Source organism: Cynara cardunculus (assembly GCF_001531365.2).
Source record: "Cynara cardunculus var. scolymus isolate 2C chromosome LG 7, CcrdV1, whole genome shotgun sequence".
Classification (NCBI taxonomy): Eukaryota; Viridiplantae; Streptophyta; class Magnoliopsida; order Asterales; family Asteraceae; genus Cynara; species Cynara cardunculus.
Window position 1 is genome coordinate 4,358,549 of NC_037534.1, and position 23,716 is coordinate 4,382,264.

A 23,716-nucleotide genomic window follows, 5' to 3' on the forward strand; every position below is an offset into this window, starting at 1 on the left:
CTGTTATTCATACCAGTTTCTCATTCATATAGCACCTTATTTGGTACCCCTAGATAAGGGTATAAGGTAGTTGTTGGATTTGAGGTTATTGGTGAAAATTGTAAATAGAAGGTGAGGGAGGGGTAAAATTGGAAAAAAGGAAAAAATAATGATGAAAATGGGAAAGGCAAGAAAATGAGAAGTTTCCAGAAATGAGCAATCCAAGAGTACGGGAACAGCTCTATGTTTCCTCCCTCCAATAATACCCCTTAACCACTCCTTATCTTTCCCTTCAATTTTCTTTTTTATTTATATTTATTTATTTCACTCTCTACAAACGTCAATGTAATGTTTCTATTTTTGGTAATAAAATTTAGAAAAAACTTCAACCCTCACACACCAAATTAGCATAATTATGTTGAAACGACAATATATTATTATTATTTTTTAATTTAATTGTTAAAATCAATCAGTTGAAAAAATTAGGGAAGTGTTTAAAAAAAATCCATTTTAAATGATTAAGGGGTCGTTTATCAAACACTTACTCAGTAAGCATTTATCGGTAAAATTTAAGACTATCATTTACTTATCGGGTAAGATTTTAGTTCATCAAAATGGTATCGTATGCAAAAAATTTACTCGGTAAACGCTTACTGTGGTAAGAGTCGTCGTCCTCACTTACCAGGTAAGACTTTTGATTCTTTTCTCGTTCTTACCGGGTAAGATTCTTGATCTTTACCATATTCATCCGATAAGATAATGTAACTTAGTGTCCACTTACCGAAGTACGCGTTTGGTAAACGGCCCCTAAGTTTCTAAACATTTTTTTTAAAGAATAAACCAAAAAATTTGCTTATATGTTTATTCTTTTAACCCAAAAATCTACATATAACTGATTAGTAAGATTTTATAGTTAAAATAAAAGGCTAAATTAATTTTATCGTTCCCAAACTCAGTATCATTCAAACCCTTTGAACCCAGCGACGTCGTTCCCTCCCGTCACACCTCGTTGCCTCATCTCTTCCGTCCTCCAAACCGTTGTTGCCTATCCTATTGATCTCTCTTTTTTAGTCTATTTTCTTTTGTCTTTCCATTCTCCCGTTTTTACCACAATTTACTGGAGTAACTGGACAACTATGAATAAAGACAAATAAAAAAAAGAGTAAGAACTGAAAAACAAAAGGTACAGATCAAAACGAGCAAGATCGATGACAGAAGGCAACTGTTGTGTTGTGATGGTTTAAAATTATCCAGAATATTCTATGTTTGAAAAACATAATGATTTTGCATTAACGGTTTTAAAAAAATTATATGGACCAAATTAAAACGAACGCAATAATGTTTTTGTTTGTCAAAATTGTCTTGTTTATTATGTAGTCATTGACATGTCTTTAATATTTAAGATCAAAGTTATTGTCGTAAACATAAAAACAACTCCTCTAACTTCTGTAGTTACCATTTCGGCTTTGGAGGGCGTTTGAAAGTCCGTTCTGAAAGCGATTGTCAAATTCTCAAATCAAAATAATCAGATAATAAATAAAATATGTAGCCTCTGGCATGTAGCTTAATTGGCAAAAGAATGGAGTGATTTGTCCAAACACAAGACATGTCTTGGGTTCGATCCCTAAGCTCCCACTACTCTCACCCGTTGAGTGAACCAAAAAATGTCTCATCATATTGCTGTAGGCAGGTTTTGTGTGAGACCAGTTGAAATTGTTGATAGTCAATTTGTAAAGTTAATAAATAACAGTATTGAACTTTATACAATTAGAGATAAATATGAATATAACAAGGTCTAAGAATACTTTGTTTTTCGTAAAAAAAATTAACTGATTGAAGGAAAAGAATTACTTTCTGTAACGAATTTATACATAAAAATGACGTAATAAATATTATTACCCATCGCAGATGTTTTAACTCTGTCATTATTTTCTTTTTATTAAATATAATCGCAGAGATGAGTTTTTAAAAAATATCTAATATGTCATCTAATTATAATTTTAACTCAAACTACTATAATTATTAATTTTCTACTTTATCTGTTGATTTGTGGTTGAGATTGGACCTCACAGTTACCACAAACTATTCAGTTCTCATTTGATTAGGCCCCTATATATATACGGCTTACTCTAATCTAATGTGGTCCTAAATTAAACCGTTCGTCAATTAATCCGAACCTTATTTTCCATTAAAGACAAAAGCATTGATTAACTGACTTTTACCCTATATATATATATATATATATATATATATATAGGTCCACTCAATATTTACAATATTTATAATTTGTGATAAATTAAAAAACACACTGTGAAACCCAATCCCAACCACAAATCAATAGATAAATTAAAATATTTATAATTTTGGTAATTTTGAATTAAAATTTTAATGCAGGGACATTTTAATTATTTTCTCTCATCTCTTATCTCTCCGTTCTCCGGTGATACCACTGTGATACCTAAAAATATTGACTCTGTTAAACAAAAAAAACACAGTGTGAAACCCAATCACATATAAGATGTATTGTGATATCACTGTGTTACATCTCCGATTAACCATACAAACGACCTCAGTGTGATACTCAAACACATATAAGATGCATTGTGATACCAATGTGGTATCACCAGAGGACGGTAGCTGGAGATCGGAGAACGGAGGACGGTGGCCGGAGAACGGAGGACGGAGAGAGAAGAGAGGAAAGAGGAGATAGGAGAGATAAGAGAAAATACCTAAAATATCCTTGTATTAAAATTTTAATTTAAAATTACCAAAATTGTAAAAAAATTAATTTATCTATTGATTTGTAGTTGAGATTGGACCTCACATTTACCACAAACTAATTAGTTCTCATTTGATTAGCCCCCTATATATATATATATATATATATATGTGTGTGTGTGTGTGTGTGTGTGTATGTATATATATACGACTTACTCCAATCTAATGTGGTCCTAAATTAAACCGTTCGCCAATTAATCCGAACCTTATTTTCCATTAAAGACAAAAGCATCGATTAAAACGGTATTTGTTAACCTTTTATTTTTCCTCCATAGAAATTGATTGATTTCGACAATACAACAAGAACCATCTCATTCATGTATCCAAATTACAAATTTATGATCAAAATAAATACAACGAACTCGTTATTTTATTATTCGGTTTCGGGTCCACGTCTTTTTATCCCGAAGCTAAAAATGAGTATTTTTGGAAACAATAATGCAAAAAATGTGGTCCATTTTGCATCACTAAATGGTCCCCAAAGGCAAAAAAATAGTCCTTCAAACGATCGCCATTATCTTTCCCGAAACTTGACGTATAATAAACATGTTTTTTGACGTTTTTTCCTGAAATGAAACACGATACGACGTGAATTTTTTTTATTTTTAGATTGGATTTTTCAAAAGAAATAAAAAAACCTAGAGATAACAACTTTACGTTATAACAAGAAATGCCAGCATTTCGAAAATCAATACTGGTTTGTCGTTTATATTGATTTTATTCTCGCAACAGTCGTCTGATACTTTAAAAGCTTATTTATTTCTTCGATTAAATCATGTATACAAATTGATTGACGGAAATAACAGATTTAGAAAAATATATGATTATGGAAAATCTTATTTTTTAGAAAAATATTTGACTTTTCAAAGATATTGTTTATATTCAGTAAAAAAATGGTTTATGAATTTATAGAATTTGATGGCAAAAATCAAGATATAAAATTTATAGATGCAAATCTTTTAAGCTATTTATATATGCTTTTAAGGCATAGTTGGTTATATCAAAAAATAGGTGAACAATCAGTGGTGTCTGATTGGTTTGAGCTTGGCTTCAAAGGTCAAAAATATCAGCAGGTCTCAGATTCAAATTCAAAGAGAAATAAAAATCCTCTTGTGGCCACGGGGGTTCAAATGCGATGACTCCGGGCTATCTGCAAAACAGGTGGTCGTCCTAGGATTAGTCGGCTCGCATAGCGGGTTGGATATCCAGGTTAATAGAAAAAAAGGTGAACATGAAGGGGGGTAAATTAATATAAAAATATAGTTATAAATTTTATTTTATCATATAATGATAAGGCTGTTTGGTTAGTTTTTCATTAAGTCTTGTATGGATTGATTTGTCTGTATAAACTTGAAAGAGTTTTTTATAGATGGAAGGAGCGTGATTTTTTAATTGGAAGGGTAGCTTAGCAGAAAAAAAAGTTGGTTTTTTTGTATGAAACTCACTCTAGAAGCTTACTGAATAAGTCACTTTTTCTATCATTAAACAACTACCAAACAGTCATGTATAGACGATTGAATAAGTTGTGAGTCTGATTAAGCTGCTAACAATCAAACCCTAAGTTAGTTTTTGGTTTTATACTATAATTTTTGGACGCCAATTTGACAATTTATCATAATACAGTATTAATCTTGAGGGGTTAACTCAGTACTGGCAATAAGACTTGAGTTTTTGAACTAATTTTTGTAAGTTATCAGTTTAACTCATTTCAAGGTTGTTGGGAGTTTTTCTGGTTGTTCTCCAGGACCCTATGAAATTAGTCACGGTTACATAAAAACATGTAAAAACTTCTCGTGATTCTTAGTGGCTTTTCGTATACGCAAGAATAAGTGTGAAATTAACTTCTTCTACAAAAACAATGCAATTGAAAATACGAAACGAGATAGAATTTGTAGATTACGAGAATTGCATCGTAAATTTAAGTGGTTCATGTCTCTTATCCTGTTTTACTTTCTTTGAGCTCGTTTTGAAAGTCTATTTCAGTAAATAACTTGCATATTTAACTGAAACACGAAAACGGATACATAAAAGTGCATTCCCTAACAATCACTCGAGATGATAACTTCTTTTTTTTAACCTGGATATCCAACCTGCTATGTGAGCCGACTAATCCCAAGACGACCACCTGCTTTGCAGATAGCCCGGAGTCACCGCATTTGAACCTCCGTGGCCACAAGGGAATTTTTATTTCTCCTTGGATTTGAATATGTGACCTCCTTGTACTTTTGACATTTGTAGCCAAGCTCAAACCAATCAGGCACCACCTTTATGATTGAGTTGATAACTTCTTATTAACTATAATATAGTGAAAAACCTAGAAACAATATAACTAAATCACTTACCGTGATTTATTAATAACGTATGCTCAAGTACTCAAGAACGAGCGTTACTCGTCAAAATATGTTTGTAAAATCTAATCCTCAAGGATATATCACAATTTTGTCGTACACAAACGTTTTTCAAAATACTGATTTTAGACCCAACAAAACACAAAAACACATCTGGTATTTATAGTACAAAAACAGAAAAGGGCCATATGCCAAAAATTACGATTGTTTAGAAAATAGTCGTTGTACGAAAACAACAAAATAAGCGGACTACACGCATGGAAATCCGCATCATTCAATCTATGCATAAATTCTTGCTTGCAAAATTCAAATTGTTGACCTTAGAGTTTCGGAATATATGTCTTCTACAAGAAAAGTAAGAGCATCTCTAACAGATTCTTCAAAATAGAATCAAAATTCAAAATCTTTAATAAAAAATACATTCAACTCTAAGAGTTTTTTGATTTTAAATATTACTATATTGATTGTATTGTTAAAATATTTAATACATTTAATAAAACTAGAAGGGTACTTGTGCAATGCATCGAGACACATCTCGATTTCAACGTTTTGTTTTATTATTATATATGTCGATATAATACAATTTTATCTGGTTTTTATTTTTGAATAAAGTATCATAAAAATTTGAAAAAACTATATCGAATATTAGTATCAAATTAATCATTTAAAAGTTCTTGTTTTCTGTAATTTCTTTAAATCAAAATTTTTATTATAATTTAATTTAACATAACGAAGTAATTTAATTTAGGTTTAATAATATAAGTTTTTATAAAGTTAATAATCAAGTATTCTGTTAGAAATCAATGATTATTTTAATTATATTTTAGATTTTTTATATTTTAAATGAGATGTTTATCTTGTATTTACATGAAACTTTAATAAGTTGTACTTATGGATAATTTATTTGTAATCTGGAATTTTAACTAATATACATCAATAAACAGTACTTTGTATATGAAAAATGGTTTTTAAGATTTTTGTCAAATGCTTTATAATATAGTATATATATATATATATATATATATATATTTAAACATTTAATTTTAAATTTTCTTATCAGTGGGATATAATAAAAAAATTGTTTTTGAGAAGTTCTCTAAATTTAAAGAATTTGTTAGAGCAAAAAACTTGCTCAAAACTTGAGGAATTTGTTGGAGAATGTGATCACTTGAAGTCAAATTAATTCTTGAACACACAAATGTTCCTCAAGATTTTTCGATCGAAAGCTTCTTCAGACGTCATCATCTTTTGAATGCTTATCGAAGTTGGATTCCGAGCATTAAACCATCGTTGTCGACTTCCTGTTTTACTCTAAACAGGAGATCAACACGTGCATGTAATATTTGTAATAGTCATTCCAATACAAACATGTAAACCTCTATCGACTTCTCCAATGACGGAGGCAGGAATTTTGTCAAGGGTTAGCCCTGTTTAATAAAGCAAATATATATAGTCATAGGTTCATTTGAGAAGTGATAAATGTATGAGAAACACATAAGTGATCCTAGCTCTTCAATTAAAAATTTAGCGGTCAAGATTTGAAGGGTTGATTGTGTAGCATCGGATAATTTGGTCGCATGGTAACAACTATGTGGAAGATAAAAAAGGTAGTTTTATACCTTTTACAAATAGACGGGCAAACAAGTGCATGTGTGAACTTGTGTGATTCATGCATGAAATATATGGCATATGTGAATTCATGTGATTCACACACGAATTATATGTGCATGTGTGAACTCGTGTGATTCACATATGAACTCTTGTAATTCACATATAAACTATTTAACTAATTCACATATAGCGTTATAGTTTTTGGATCAAAATCAACATCTTGGTCAAGATCGTTTTCTGGATTCAGATTCATATTGAAAAAAATACAAGATTCGATCAAGAAAGAATTAAGAAATTTGATAACCTAGAATTGTAATATATGATTGAGAAAGAATTGAGAGAAGTCAGGATATAATCATTAACAAAATCGAGATCGTATATCGCCAACTAGACTTCCATTGTTGTCGTCAACAATGACGATATAGTGATTATCGTTGCCTCTTTTTTCTATTTACCATATTACCCTTTTAAAAAATGATTATTTGATGATTTGATCAAAGTGCTAGGATCACTTTTCTACTTTTCATACATTTTTTATTTCTCAAATACAAACCATAAAGATATTTATGGATACAATCATGATCCATTCATTATGATTGAGATATTTATGAAAATGATAAAGTTCATTCATTCATGGCTTTAAATTAAGACACAGTCGATGTATTTATGGAACTAGATATTTATTAGATTAAATGAACATTTAAGACTGATTTATATGGTTCGTAAAAATTACAAGGTTATATATATAGAGAGAGAGAGAGAGGAGCGATCAAATGCAAACCATGTTATTTGTGCAAACTGTGCAAACCACCCTTATTCGTTGATTTTATTGTTTAATCTTATGAAAAAAAATTATGGAATTGTTTAATCTTATGAAATTGTTTCATATAATATTTTTTTATGAAGTTGTTTCATATATGGTTATAAAATTGTTTCATATAATACTTATGAAATTTTAATAAAACTGTTTCATGTATTTCTTTAAAATTAATATAATGAAGATGATAATATTCATGATTAACACACTCCACAATAAAAATGATTAATCAACCTCTCATAATTACAAAAAAAAAAATCAACAAAATGAAAAATTATAATTGGTTGAATGCGGTTTGTACGGTTTGTACAAATAACATGGTTTGCAAAGTAACTCTCCTCTCTCTCTCTCTCTCTCTCAATATATATATATATATATATATATATATAGGGTTGGGTTCACGTGAGACCAAAGGTTTTTCGTGAGACCCGTAAGACCAATTTATGTTCATTGATCAACTTTATAAGCTAATGATCTAATAGTCTAAAGTTGCACGGTGGCAATTATTGAGAAGTGTCGTGGCAATTTTGTGATTATGAATATTTATATTGTAGATTTAATCCAAGGGTTAAGAATTGGTCTTACAGGTGTCACGAAAAACCTTTGGTCTCACATGATCCCAAATATATATATATATATATATATATATATATATATATATATATTATGAAATCATATTCATTGCAAGGTTCAGTAAAGAAAATGCAGGGCCTTTGGTTGGGTCTTGATAACTTCTACGAGTCGATCGTGAAAGAAATTAAAGACTAAACAAATTTGGGTTTTATTCAAATAAATATAATTTTGCAAGTGTGGGGGCGTCAGTGAGGCCCCTGGGCCAAAGCACGCTCCGCCCCTAGACTTTTCCATCCTCGACTCGTTTATTTAATTAAAAACTATCATAACTTAATAACATTGATTATTTGAAAAACTAAAATCTTGTAGATGACTTGATCGACATCAGCATAGAAAGTTTCATGTCAAAATTTACGACTTTCTGGATGACCATTTATCGAAATTGGTGTTCTAAAAAGCCTGCCACAACCACAAGGGTGGTACATGATTAATTTGAGCTTGACTCCAAAGATCAAAAATACCAGGAGGTCACATGTTCAAATCCAATGAGGAATAAAAATCCCTTTTTGGCCACGGAGGTTCAAATGTGGTGACTCCGAACAATCTGCAAAGCAGGTGGTCTCCCTGGGATTAGTCGGCTCACATAGCGGGTTGGATATCCAGGTTAATAAAAAAAAAAACCCTGCCACAACAACCGTGATGACTCTATTGCTTAATGCTCGTGTTTGACGTTAAGACCGTGGGACGTTATAGCTTGATCTCTGTTTTTTGTAACGTAATATTTGTTTTTCTTACTATTTTAGTGACTTACTTTTTATGCTTTAGTATATGACCAAGTTTTAATTACTGAATATCATTGATTCATTCGTAAAAAAACGTGTGTGTGTGTATATATATATATACACACAAATATGCCATGATAAGTCATCTATTGATAAATGTTGTGGCCTCACCGTATCTCCTACTGGCTTGAAAATTGACTTGTCAGCTATGTCACGGCGTACCCGCTATTTAAAACTTTGATTAAACCTACGATCGAATTGACAACCATCTCAAGAGACTATTATTGTACCGAATTAAATTAAGAATTTTAAGACGGAACAGGTATTGGGATAAAATAAAATGCGGAAAAAAGGAAGTTTTTTCTAAAACGAGAACAAATCAAAAGCAAATACAACACGAAAGAGGAATGAGAAGATTGACAACAATACCAAATTTGGAATTTATGACCAAAATAAGCACAAGCAACCGGGGATTCTCCTGGCAACAAGTCTGGAATCTTTAACGATGCTCCTCAAAGGTCACTGGTTCGAGTCCTACAAGACCACTAGGAATTTTTCTGTCAGTTCTTCAAGTTCCCTGGAATTAATCGAGGTACATGCAAGCTGATCTAGACGAAACACACATTTGTTCAATATTTTGAATTTATTATGGCAAAATTTTAAGTATATTTTGGAAAATTTTCAAGTGGGATTTTGTTAACTTCTAATCTCGAATGAAACTTTCATAATTTGTTTCGGTTTTTTTTTTCATATTGTGCGTGATTCCTCGGTCTCAACATCACATGTTGCATGATGAACGTTATTTTTTTCAATCCATGATTGAAAACATCGTCTTAAATTACACAAATTCGTACTGTTATCTAGAGATGGATATCTTTATCTGATTAATGGGGACGGTCCGGTTAAGGATTGTTTGGGACCGGTCGGGTCCTGAATAATAATGGGAATTGTCAAGTAGTCGTTATGGACCAGTTACAGGGACCGAACGTGAAATAGTTATATATAACAACACTTCAATTATAGTAATATATAATACCCAAAAAACATCAAATATATAGTTGACGTTTAAGAAAACGGTTACTTGTAATGCTATAAAAATCAATCGAGGTCACCGGATATGGTTTTCCTGCTCGATTGAGAAGATTTGGTGAACCGACTAGAACATGGAATGAGCACGGTAGACGAACGATAGAGGAAACATCCCCAGTACGCAAAAAATGGCATCCTCCACCGGCACCTTTCGTGAAATGCAATTGTGATGCGGTAATTGCGTTCAAGAAAGTGGAAGAGTGGGATCAGGAGTTGCCTTGAGGAACGAAGATCACGCTTTAATCGCTTGTAAAATGGTTCGATCAACGGATGCCAAAAAATCAAGGAACGTGAAGTTGTGGCTTTGGTCGAAGTCATATGTTCGGAGCAATCAATGGGTTATCATCATGTGATATTTGAGTCCGACCCCAAGTATGAAATTTTGTCAACTTTGAACCGTAGGGGCGGGTACCACGACCCTACCGGGAGGGGAATTCCCGCTTTGGCAAGTAGGCGGGGACGGAGATTTATTTCCGTCTCGAAGCAAGGTCAGGATTACATTACCCACCCTTTTCAAACGTTGATTAAATTTTTTATTACATTTAATATATTTAGATATAGTGTATATAGATAAATATATATGTATGAGGTTGGGTTCACGTGAGACCAAGGGTTTTTCATGAAACCCGTAAGACCAATTTATATTCATTGATCAACTTTATAAATTAATGATCTAATGGTCTAAAGTTGCACGGTGACAATTTTATGATTATTAAGAAGTTTCGTGGCATTTATGAATATTCAGATTGTCATATTATAGATCTAATCCAAGAGTTGAGAATTGGTCTTACGGGTCTCACGAAAAACTCTTGGTCTCACATGATCTCAATTCTATATATATGTATGTATATATTATTAAAGAACAAATATATTTGATTTTCAATATTGGTAACATTACAATTCTAACTTTGAATACTTTGATTTTTACTAAACAGATACCCAATGGGTTCCCCGTACCCACCGGGGATTCCATCCCCCCAAACCCCTCAGGGATTAGTTGGGGCAAGGTAGGGGGCTTAAACAGGGGTCGGGGTCAGGGACGAAGGATGTGTTACCTATCCAATACCCGCCCCATTTCCATGATTAATGACCATCCATCATCATTTAGGATCTGGTGTATTTGAAATAGACATGGGATTACCCCACATTGGCAAGGCGATAATATTATTAAAGGAAAACAGGCCAATTAGGTGGACCAATTAATTAGTTATGACAAGGTCTAGTATTTTCTCCCGGAGACTAGCCCAGATCAGGACCGCCTACGTTTAGACCAATTAAAAGCTTTTGGAGATTGGAAAGGGTTATGGACCGATTGGTTAACTAAAACCCCCGTCTCTACTGTTACGAAGTCGTCAATCGAGAGAAATGTAGATGAATTGAACTTATGGAATAAAAATGTTTTTGAAAAGGTACATGACATGTGGGATTGAGGAAGGTTGGCCCTACCATCTTCATGGAGTTATAATGAATGACACTTCTTGCTTGGAATAATTTGGTCTTCATTCAATACAATAGCCATTAGGTTTTGGTACTTCTGAACGTCACCTCATTTCCTTCTTACCAACTTGAGTAATTATAACCTACCATACTAGATACAGATTCATTTGAAACCTGTAAGAAACCACTATTCATAATGAATATCATGAATAATGAAAAAAAGAATGTATTCATGAGAAATAATATTTATGAATATGTAGATATATTCATTACGAATAGTTGGTTTTTTCACTGTTTATAATGAACTTTCTCCTACCACACTAAACCTCTGGGTGTTCCAACTCGAACCAACAAGTGACCTCAAACACATGGTTTTCAAGTTCTTGAACATTTTCGCAAGGACGATAACCTTGATGTCTAATTAGACCCGTTATGAACCCACTTAGACTCGTTAACCCATCATGCCCACTTATATGAAAATGACCCATTAAGGACCACTAAGACCTGTTATACCTCAATTAGATCCATTTAGGTCTAATTAGACACGTTATGACCCACTTAGACTCCTTAAGAAAAATAAGACCCATTATACCCACTTATACCAAAATGATCCATTAAGGACCACTAAGACTGTGATAAAAAAACAAAAGGCCTTTGGCCTAGCGGTATGTAAGTCTTTGACCTCCTAGGAAGTCAGGGGTTCAAATCTAGCGGTAAGGAGGGTGTGTGAGTTGAGTTTATTTGTTCTGTTTGCCGTATATAAATATTATATACTTCAAAAAAAACCGTAATAAAGCATTTCAATGCGCCGAGTCTCCTATTGTGTTTAGATGCTTGCCCTTCCATCATTATAAGAAAGGGGGATGCCTCAATACTGGTGACCATTGGCCTTTGATTTCAAAAGATATCCATTTATGGCAGCTTATTTCTTTAGGGTACACAACTTAGGTATGCATACATCTTATCCCCACCCACCAGGTGGGATATATTGGGCCCTACATGATCCATTTGTGGCAACTTATGTCTCCTTAAGTGTCAAGAGGGGTAACAGTCTCTTCCTCTCAGGCATAAACTATATCTATTTGAATCTGTTCTACCAAATGAATTCAAGTAGTGCAGTAGCTAACTTAGGTTTTCATTGGATATTATAATAGATCTACAGATCATATACAAGCATGAAAGAATATCAAAACTTAGACCTTAACGAATAGTTTTTAGTGGGAGACTGGGGATTACCAAAATTTTTGTGACTAATTTCATTGCTACGTGCATTCAAATCACCAAGCCAGGCTGCGTACACTTCCTCCAAATCTTATGTTTGCGTTTCGCCAGCCTTTTTTATTTGTAGGGCGGCTCTTACGACATTTCCTCTTGTAATAATTCCAACCTTCATATGCAAGTAGAAGCAACAGTGATTAAGGAGATAAATGACTACCAAAAATCTTTCGAGTAACCAAAGAATGCACAAGGCCCAGGCTTTTCCGGGCCTAAGCCTGTTTTTCAGTAAGCAAAAGGAAGGCCCAGTTTGGGGCCGGGGCAGGCTTTGGGGTTGAAAGAGGACCACTCGGCTTTTTCCAGGCTGGGCTTTAACTGTGCCTTAAAAGACTTGGAATGGTCAGACTTTACGGCCAGGCTTAGGCTTGGGCTTGGGCTTACTAGGCCTAGACTTTTCAGGCCAGGCTTTGGGCTTGGGTTCTTTAGCATCTCTACCCAGCAGTATCCGGGTTATTGGTAGATCCCAACCTCCTTCGAGATCAAGGTTCAAGGTAAGGAGTGTGTGTGAGTTTTGCCATACATAAATATGATATACTTCAATAAGATCTCCTGAGTAAGGCTCTTACCAGCTTTCCCTGACCATCTACAACAGGAAGGCGGCGATATTTGGTTTCAAGCAACAATCTGACATCATAGAATTCTTCTATAAGTCGGCTTTTATCTTAGAAAACAGGCATATCTTTGCCATGATACAGAATAACAACGACAGGATTGAAACAGGAAAAACGGAGAAAGGTTGACCAAACCTGGCAGCATCCTCAAGATTAGTATTTTCACGAACTACTAAAGGTGCAGGTGTCATTAAATCACCAACCAGCTTTCCATCCGTTTTACTAAGCAACTTTTGTACCTCGTTGAATGTCTGCAATCATCACTTGGATTAGATATGGCATGCAATAGATGCAGATATAAAAAAACTCTTCAACAAGCTGCTGGATCTAAATGGCCATGCGATTAAACTCTCTGAAGAGCTTTCTCACTTCTGGACCTTATTTGGTTTTATGTGAATCAATTCACTGGAAAACTTTAAAACATCAATTCGTTCAGTATATTAGTAGCAGACATGAAGAAAAACTAGCCATTTGTTGTTTGACAATTTTACTTTTTGCTGCAGCATCTACAGCATAGGAGGTGTTATTTACTATTTAGTCCTACACAAAAGCACTTCCCCAAGAAAATGAGAATGGATATAAATTGTCCGGAAAGGGATCAACGTCAGTTGCTAAGAAAGTCCACAACTCGTACATCTGGACTGGAAGAACTGGACAGGCAAGAGTTAGGTAGGCGGGTGAAAGAATTGTGGAAGGTTTTACGCTGTGTTCTCGAAACCTTTTTTACGAAGGAAAAGAAAGGGAGCGAAAGAGGAGGAAAGTAAAAAAAACTCGTGTTCTTGAACCTTCTTTAGGAGAGAAAGGAAAGGGAAGGAAAATAATGAGAAGTTTCCTCCCAAATGTGTGAGGTAAGGCAAGGAAAGGAAAGAAACTAAAACCTTTCAGAAAATTATTAAAATTACAAAACTACTCAATCTTTCATTCTAAATGATATATTTTTAAAGGATATATTAGTTAAATGAACATCTTTCCTTTCCTTTCCTTTCCTTTCCTCTCTCTTGTTTTAAGAACATGAAAAAAAATCTTTCTTTTCCTTTCCTTCTTTTTCCTTCCCTTTCGAGAACACAAATAAGATAATTCTTTTCCTTTCCTTCCTTTTCCTTCCATTTCTTTTCTATTATTTTCTCCCCAAATTCGAGAACACAGCCTTAGGGTTTTAACTTGGCATAGGTAGTTTAGTAATTTACCAGCCTTGTTTCATCTCCCTGATTTTTGTTCCACATAATTTGAAGGGACAAAAAAATGCACGTTTGTCCCACTCAGGTCATATCCTGTCCAAGACTAATGCCATGCCAAATGTGTGACAGCAAGTTTTTGTACAATTCTCCCCACATACCAAACGCAACCGGAATGCTGTTGTGGGACATGAATATCTCTAAACCAACTGTCTAGAAAGTCAAAGACCGTATACCTCCAATTTCACCTAGGCTGCTAGGCACTCAAGTAAACAAGGGAACTGATTGAAAGAAGATATGAGAAGACAAAACAACACCAATCCAACAAAGGCATCGTTAGCGTAAATAGTTGATAATTACCTTCCAGGTGCTATCTACCTCTGGGAACATGCTCGTATCAGCTTTAGTAGCACCTAATTAAAAAAACTGAAATATTTCAATCTTCAAAACGCCAGTTATTGCAGGAAAAAAATAAGTGGGAGGAATAAGAACTATTAAATTATATGAAGACGACAGGATAGTATGAAAGGCAAATCCTAATACAACTTGCTTAAGTCAATCATTTTCCTCAACCCCATGGGTACATAAGGATCCAAGATACATATCTACTATCAGCAATGCCCAATCAATTCACACAATTATATTTATATAAATCATACACCATGATAGTTCATTGTTTTGTCTCGTGAAATAGGGACAATAGTAGTGTTGATTTGCAACAGATATTTGCGTGGTTAAAGTTGCAATCTGTCAGTCGCAGCTATATGAATTACATATAAAAAACTCCAAACATCCTTAAGTCCTTGAATATATCTCTAGTTTGGAAGTAACAACTGGTTTCAACATTGACAAGATATGTACTTAAATAGCACACACCATGAAACTTCATCATGCATCCATGCATGTGCTCCTTCGAAAAAGAAATAAGGGACAGATGCCTGGTAGTGTTATTTTGTGAATAGGAACAAGCCAGCCATGTGATCACATGATCTCACATTGGTTGCTGCTAGATTATATTTGACATGTAACACCACCTTTTGTAGGTGTTGACCTCTTCAGAGCAAGAGGACACAGGGCCATAGTGGGTAAACTGCATTAAAATGTCTCCTGTTTTCAGTCTTAGAAATTCGTAGTAACATTAAGAGTTGACGCATAAAAGGGTGTGAATTCAGTCACATATTTAATTATAGACTTAAATAGTACAATATATGAAAAGCAAAGATTCCCCCCCCCCCTCCGAGGGGGACACCCAAGCAACACACACAGAGCTACATTTTGAAGTCGGGGGTAGCTTGTAGGGAGCTGGTGAAGTTCTAATGCACACTATCCAAAAGACCCTAAACCTCTAATGAAATAAAGAAATTAACACCAATACCATGTGAGAGGCTCAAGTAGGAAACATGAAAAGGAATAACTGAGATTCAAATATACATCCACATAGAGAACAAAAATATTAACAGCCGTAAGAGTCGAGTCACAAGATGTTTGGTATTTCAAGTTATGACTTACCTGATACAGAGTCCAGTGCTAATAAGTCATAGTCTGAAACCAGCCCAACCTGCAGAACGAATGAACCTTTGAATACATCATAAGAAATTTTACAGGTGTTCATTCGCTGCCCTGCTCATCATATGGGCAGATTGTTTTGTGAATGCATAAAGCATATGAGATTATCAGGTAACTTGAATAAAGATTCAGTCAGACTTCTACAATTTGAAGCTTACTTCTTGATATAATTCAGCTTAATTTCTCACAACCAGTTTACTCCTTAGCTTGACTCTGATGATATTAGTGATAAAACCACACAGAACTTGTAAGTTAGCATCTGACAAAAGAGAACCTAGTAATGCCATTGGACAGACATATATCGATGCCATATTGTTTTCTAAGTTAGAATACTCATGGTCTTTAACTTCCACAATTTATATACGCGGAATGGCCAGCAGTTGAATTCTTTGTACTCGATAATTGAACCAATATGAAAAGAAATAAAACCAAACTTCGGCCAAATCCTCCAACAACCAAACTACTAGGGGTCTGAACTTCATTCCAGAAGAAAGGCCCCCCATAACTTATAGATATGAAAAGCACCACATTGCAATTCATATCTTAACGCACCGGATATAATACATAGAGCGTGATATACAGTTGCATTATAAGCACTTTGCATTAAACTCAAGAGGAAAAAAACTTGCCAATTTCCAGTCATCGTCAATTACAGGAAAGCCGGTTATTCTGTGTTCTACAAGAGCTTCCAGAGCTGTTGGATGAAAATCAATTAGAGGAGTGTTTGGGAAGCTGAAATGATCTATAAATTTGGTTGTATTAACACAGCAATACCTTCGTCTACCGTTGTTGTGGCCTTCACGACATGTAACTCCTCTCTCGTAGTCATAAAATCACCCACGATCAACACGCCATTTCTTGGCTGGAAACAAGAATGAAACTTGTCAAAGATCCTGAAGTAAAGAAAGAAGGCAGCACTGTTTACAAACAACTCTAGGAAGCTTGATGAATTTAACCACCACAAGGCTATGTTACGCATGTTGCGAATAAATTCAGTAGATACATGGAAAATCCTAAAGAAAAACATCTTCTTGGTGAAAAAAGAAATTTTAGCCACTTGCAAAGTACTGCCAAATACAGGCTCTTCTACAAGAATGGCATAAAAATCAAGTTTATTTGGATTAACAACAGTTATTTCTACACTGGAGATGCAAATGACGGAAAAAGTACATTTGGTCATGCATTTATGACGCAAAAAGCAGCAATTCCAAGGTCTCTAATGTCAACAAGAAAGCTGAAGTTGTTTCAGCTGCAGCATGCATTTGTCAGACAATCTGGTGGCAAAATATTCTTGCAAAACTTCACTTTAAACAAGAGAACCTACTTCTACAGTCTACTTATTGTGATAATGGATCAACAATTAAGCTAACTAAGAATGTTGTCCTACATGGAAGAAGTGGACCCAAAAATAAGAGATTCACTTCCTACGGGATCTTACGAAAGGAGCCATTGGTCGGGAGAAGACCATGTGGTTGACATTCTAACCAAGCCTTTTGAGGTTGTCAGCATTTCAAAAGCTAACGGCAAGTCGGCAACCCCAACTGTCCTGCAAATTCCACATTTTTCCAGAGAGGAAGCTCCAACCGACGGGCAAAAAGAATGAAAAAAATGCCGGAGATGGGAGAGAAAAGACATATATGCCATGTGGTTGGAGTTGAAGCAACCTTTGGTGTTAATAGCACCACCAATTTGCTTTTTTTAACAACAAGGGTTTGTGGCGTAGTGATTGAGGCCAGGGGGTGTGGTGGAATATCCCATTTGCCCTGGGTTCAATTCCAGACAGCCATAATAATTGCCGCCATTGAGTTTATAAGGGTTGATGTCTTACGGTTGCAATTTACCCAACCTGGGACACCCTTCCAAAAAAATTGGTGTTCTTTTTGGTGCTAGGGTTGAAGATGATCCAAGGAAGATGCATGGTGTTTGCACTATGGATAACCTCTAAACTAGTAGTCACGCACTCAATGAAAAATCATGCTGAATTTTGTACCATTACATGCCGGAAGCAAATTAAAAACTGGACGAACACGTTTAATGATTATACACACATGAAAGAGATAAAAACAAAATTAGATTGACAAAGTAATTAAGAAAAAAGGTATACCGGTACGGAGTTACCCGTCAAGGTAGCTGCTGCGGCGACGGTGAAAGTGGGTCTACGAGAAAGTGGAAGGATGCAAGGAGATGGAAGTCTATAGGTAAGTGATGGAGGGGATGAGATTAGACAAGGGATCTGATGGTGGAAGACGGTGGCGGAACGGACGTGAGAAACGGAAAGTGGATCTAGAAGCGGCGGAATCGAGGCCATTGTTGATGTTGCGTGGAGCAGGGAGATTTGGGGAAGAGATATCTAAGCGGAGAAATCCCAGAAGTCGATGGAAAATGATGGTGAAATATTTGTTTTGTTTTTTCAATCATGATTTTTCTTTTTAAAGCCGGATTCTGTTAACGAGGAAGGAAAAATTAAGGAGTTAGCTTAAGATTGTTTATAAAAATAATTTATTGATTTATTTTGATATGATATTGATAATAAATATTTTTTGAGTGTTTGGATAAATAGTTTATACCGGTGTCAAATCGGTAATAAGAAGTTTTTAAATAAGTTAAACTATTCTAACTTATAATAACTTGACAAAGACTTTTATAAAAAAAACATAAGTTATTTTAAATAAGCAATCTCAAACGCCCCCTAAAAAAAGACTTCGAGAGGAAGTGCGTGAAACAGAAAAACGTATTAAATAACCGGGTTTTTCGATTATAAATTTTTGGGATTGATTTGGATAAGTGATGATAGTTGAGGGGTTATTTTAAAAATTGGTTAAAATATCTACACTTAAACAGTATTATGGGTCTTTTACCAAAATGCTTACTCGGTAAGCGTTTATTGATATGAATCAACACTATCATTTATTTTGATATGTAATAATTTAGAACATCAAAACATATCGAATGCAATAATTTACTGGGTAAGCGTTTATCTGGGTAAGAGTCGTCATCTCCACTTACCGAGTAAGAATCTTCATTTCTTCTCATCGCTCTTACCCAATAAGACTCTTGGCCCTTCTCATGTTCATCCGATGAAGAAATTTATCCGGTAAACACTTAGCAAGTAAATGTTTAGTAAACGGCTCCTTACTCTTTTAAGAGATTAGGTGTCATTATTATCCTATTGGAAAGAAAAGTTGGTGAGGGTATTTTCTGGCTATATTGTGTTCGAACAAACAGAAACCGAAAGAAAAAGAAATCATTGATTAGTATTCTTGTCTGGATAATTTGTTGTTGATTATCATTCTCATCTCTTTAGATGTAAATTTCGTAATGATTTAGATAAATAATTTAGATGTAAATTTCGTAATGATTTAGATAAATAATTTAGATGTAAATTTCGTAATGACGATGAATAAATATGTGAAATGTATAAATTTATCTATAAATTCAACACAATATTTTTCTAATGAGTAAAATAGACAATTTAAACAAATTCAAACATTTATTAGTTTACAAAAAACAAACAGCCTTATTGATTCATATTTAGATTTCAACACCGCCTTTTATTAATCAAAAATGAAATAAAGCTTCAGACTTTAACATCTCTTAAAAAACAAACTCCACCTAATAGAGTAATTATTTAATTCTAACTTTTATTTCTGTATTATCATTCATTAAGCCCAAACAAAGCATTAACCTTTGAGTATTAAAAGAGAGGGTGAGTAATGTGCGAATGGCCCATGGTGGCCCATTTTACGTTTTAACTATCGGCCCAGTAAGCTACTAAGATATTTTCTTAACATATTTATGGTATGTTTATTAAGAGTTTGAGAGTTATAGTTTATTCGATCAGTTATATATGATTGTTTGATAGTGACTTAATAATATAAAAAATAATTCATTCAATAAACTTCTAGGTAGAGGTGTTAAAAAAAACTGTTGGACTGTTCAAACCAAGTAAAACTGGACCATTTTTGGCGGTTTATATATTCTGGCGGTCTGGTCTAGTCTGAAAAATAGCCAAATCGTTCAGTCTGGTCTGGTCGGCGATTTGAACGTTTTTTTAGTGATTTGTATCGAACCGATCGCTAAAAATACACATGTATTAATCATATTTAGTTTTCATGTTGTAGTCACAACTTTTACGATACGATTAAAAATATTTGTTCAAGACATTATGTTTTTAGTTTTTTTTTTCTAAATTGGCAGTGTATCTAAATCGATCCAATTCCGAAATCCGGGAAAAATCAAATCCAAATTCGCTTGGAAATTTCCTAAACCGTCATTGTGGTTTGGTTTATGGTTTGGACGGTTAAACCGTCTAAAACGGATCTCTAGATTAAAACAACACGCTCATTCCATCTCTGAATAATTAATTTTATGTTCAAAAAATAAGAGCGAAAACAAAGTTTGTTGCATTTCGATCCTAAAGGTAAGAATTTTCAAAATTCAGTTCTCTCAAATATGAAAAAACAAAGTTGTTTGCATTCGATGCAATTTTTCCCATTTTATACATGATAAAACCGTTATAATTTTATTTTATTTTATTTGTTTAATTCACCTTTTTGAAACGAACAGAATCCTTTTAAATTCCTGTAGATTTCATGTATTAATGATTTCATCATTCCTCAGCAAAGGTAAATGAACTGAATTTCATTCTTTATCAAATGTAATGGATTTGATAATTTGATTTTATAAACACAGAAATAACATTTGCATCCAATTTAACCAATCCCACCTCTAAAAAAGTACGAAAATGTCAAAAACGGGTATTTTGGTTATTTATTGTTATTTCATTTTAATTTTGAATCAAACGAAGATTGAGATTTCAATTCATTTGAGAGATTGTATTTGAATTTCTACCGACCAAACGCATGGTCAAATTTCATTTAATTCATTTAAAATCAAATTTCTTTGATAGATTTCAATTCCACCAAAATCCATTATACGAACTAAGGGGCCGTTTACTAAACGCTTACGCGATAAGTACTTACCGGGTAATTTTCCTCACTGGATGAACATGACAAGGGCTAAGAATCTTACCCGGTAAGAACGATGATAAGGATGGAGAGTCTTACTCGGTAAGTGAGGGCGAGACTCTTACCCGGATAAGCTTTTACCAGGTAAATTATTGTATATGATACGTTTTGATGTACTACAATCTTACCCAATAAAATAAATTATAGTATTGATTATTAACGTTAAACACTTACCGGATAAACATTTAGGTAAACGGCCCCTAAACGTACTCTAAAAATACGATAAAATATTCAAATGTTATACTTTAAAGTCTTTGCATATCATAAATTAAATATTTTGTATGAACAATCGATTATTATATTGATGATATAATTGGTTTTATTACCAAAAATAATCCATTTCACATATAACTATATGAAATACTTTTTGTTAATTAACCTCCAGGACGACCACTTGTTTTGTAGGGTAGCCCGGAATCACCCATTTGGATCTCCGTGTTCACAAGAAGATTTTTATTTCTCCTTAGATTTGTATCTGGGATCTCCAGACACTTTTGATCTTTTGAGCCCAAATTCAAACCAACCAGACATCACTCTTATGGTTAACTATATGAAATACTTATGATTAATGTTTTATAAATTTGTGTTAAATTCACGTTTTATTTTTACTTATATTATTTCATAACTCTACATATTTTATTGACACGTTGTATTCAAAGTATTGTGATTTTAATATTTTATAATAGTTATTAATAAATTAAAACAGGTTTGATTAAATTTTAATAATAATAAAAAAAAAGGGTAATCTTCCCAATCATAGTTGGAAGCCACAAAGTAAGTTGTCGCTTAATGTGATTTTGTCGTGCCCAAATATTTAAATATCTACAAGGTAACAAGCTATTTGTATAATCGTGTTTTATATTTTACTATATATTATATCAGATAAATATATATATATAATATATATTTATATAGCGAATGATCGTGTGAGAAGAGAAGTTATGATAAAAAGTATAAGAATATATCTGATCCCTTAATGGCTTTTAATCTTACGCTCACCCATGAATTGCATGTTAAAAGGGAATTGACCTGATGATCTCATTAGTTTTGACATTCAATTAAAATTGAGTTTAAGGTGAAGATCTTTTCTTACGATTCTCACTATAATTTTCATTTCTCCCAGAACCCAACCCATACTTATATACTGTTGTATACATTATATATACAAAATCACTTGCAGACTCAATAAATCATAGAGTAAATTACGTTTTTTTGTCTCTATGGTTTGTTAAAAATTGTGGATTTAGTTCTTGTGGTTTTAAAACTTTGGTTTTCATTCCTATGATTTGCAATTTATTTCTGTTTTTGTCCTTGATTTCAAAACACTACTTTTAAATATGAAGAGCTAAAATATAAAAGCGACAAATTTTAAATCATAAGAACAAAAAAAGGTAATGAAATACAAACTATAGGGATGAAAAGAGAAAATTTGAAACTATAGGGATGAAAATAAAATTTTCCAACAAACCATAAGGACTAAAAATGTAATTTACTCTAAATCATATGAACTAACAAGTTGCAAATTGGTTTTCATGTTTCACATATAAAACAACAGGTACAAAATGACGTGTTTATACAATGTGGGAATGGTTCCAATGAGAACGCATTTGATTTATGCAAATACGATAACACTTGTAAGCTTATCATTCTGTTTTAAGACATAGTTTTAGAGGATTGAGGGAACAGTAAAATATTAAAATCAATATTTACCCTTTTTTAGGAATATCAAAGGCATGCAAAGGTAAATTGGAAAAAAGTTTCAAATCACGTAATGAACAGATAATTGTGGACGTGATCATCACTGGTTTTCGATACGTCATATAATTATCACAACAAATAATATCATTATTACATTAAAAATCACATCATAAGAAATTTTTGATCTGTTAAAACATTATCCCATCAGCAAAATCACGTCACTATCACATGATTTATGATTATCGACATAAGAAGTATTCGATGATACTAACAACATTTAAAGGATAAAGATAAATCTAAGATAACCATAAATTGTTGATAGATACAATTTTTTTAACTCGTTCTAATTTTTATTATGGGTTAATTGATCCATAGGCCCAAAAATGTTCTCTCATTTTCGTAAAACATGCATGTTCTCGTTTGAACCTAGAACCCATACCTATTTAATGTTGTTTCATGTATGAAATGTTTGATACTATTTTATATGTAAAAAAAAAACCTTAAAACATTTTACCTTCAAAATAACACTACAAAAATGTTGCAGTTTAATACGTATTGTTTCATTTTAACCATAAGGATGGTGTCTGATTGGTTTGAGTTTGACTCCAAAGGTTAAAAGTACCAGGGTTTAGGGTTTAAATCCAATGAGAAATAAAAATCCTCTTGTGGCCATGGAGGTTCAAATACGGTGACTTCGGGCTATCTACAAAGTAGGTGGTCGTCGTGGGATTAATCGGCTCGAATAGCGGGTTAGATATCCAGGTTAATAAAAAAAACAGGTGTATAAAATTTTACTCAAATTATTTGGTTTATAAAAAATGTGAACCATATCTCTCTCTTGATATATACAAATGTGTGTGTGTGTTTGATTGTTTTATATTTTAAATTAAATTCATCGTTTTTGTAATTTTCTTAATAAATTAATAAATATACTATCGTCTAAAAATAAA

The 23,716-nt window shown here is 33.3% G+C and overlaps 1 protein-coding gene across 2 annotated transcripts; it reads right to left on the bottom strand.

The window, feature by feature from the left end:
• Nucleotides 1-11,345: 11,345 nt before the first annotated feature.
• On the bottom strand, nucleotides 11,346-18,439 carry LOC112515588 (CBS domain-containing protein CBSX1, chloroplastic-like). 2 transcript variants are annotated; one of them, XR_003069536.1, is made up of 9 exons: nucleotides 18,146-18,439; nucleotides 16,816-16,903; nucleotides 16,671-16,735; nucleotides 15,985-16,033; nucleotides 14,836-14,888; nucleotides 13,436-13,551; nucleotides 13,256-13,313; nucleotides 12,651-12,801; nucleotides 11,346-11,588 (listed from the first exon to the last, which is right to left on the bottom strand). XR_003069536.1 is itself a non-coding variant. In XM_025122483.1 (8 exons), the coding sequence occupies exons 1-8, from the start codon at nucleotides 18,347-18,349 to the stop codon at nucleotides 12,727-12,729; spliced, it is 708 nt and encodes a 235-aa protein (XP_024978251.1). In that variant the 5' UTR covers nucleotides 18,350-18,439; the 3' UTR covers nucleotides 12,526-12,726. The 2 variants fall into 2 exon arrangements, 1 of the variants encoding a protein (XP_024978251.1); XM_025122483.1 differs by lacking the exon at nucleotides 11,346-11,588 and having other exon boundaries at nucleotides 12,526-12,801.
• Nucleotides 18,440-23,716: the final 5,277 nt, after the last annotated feature.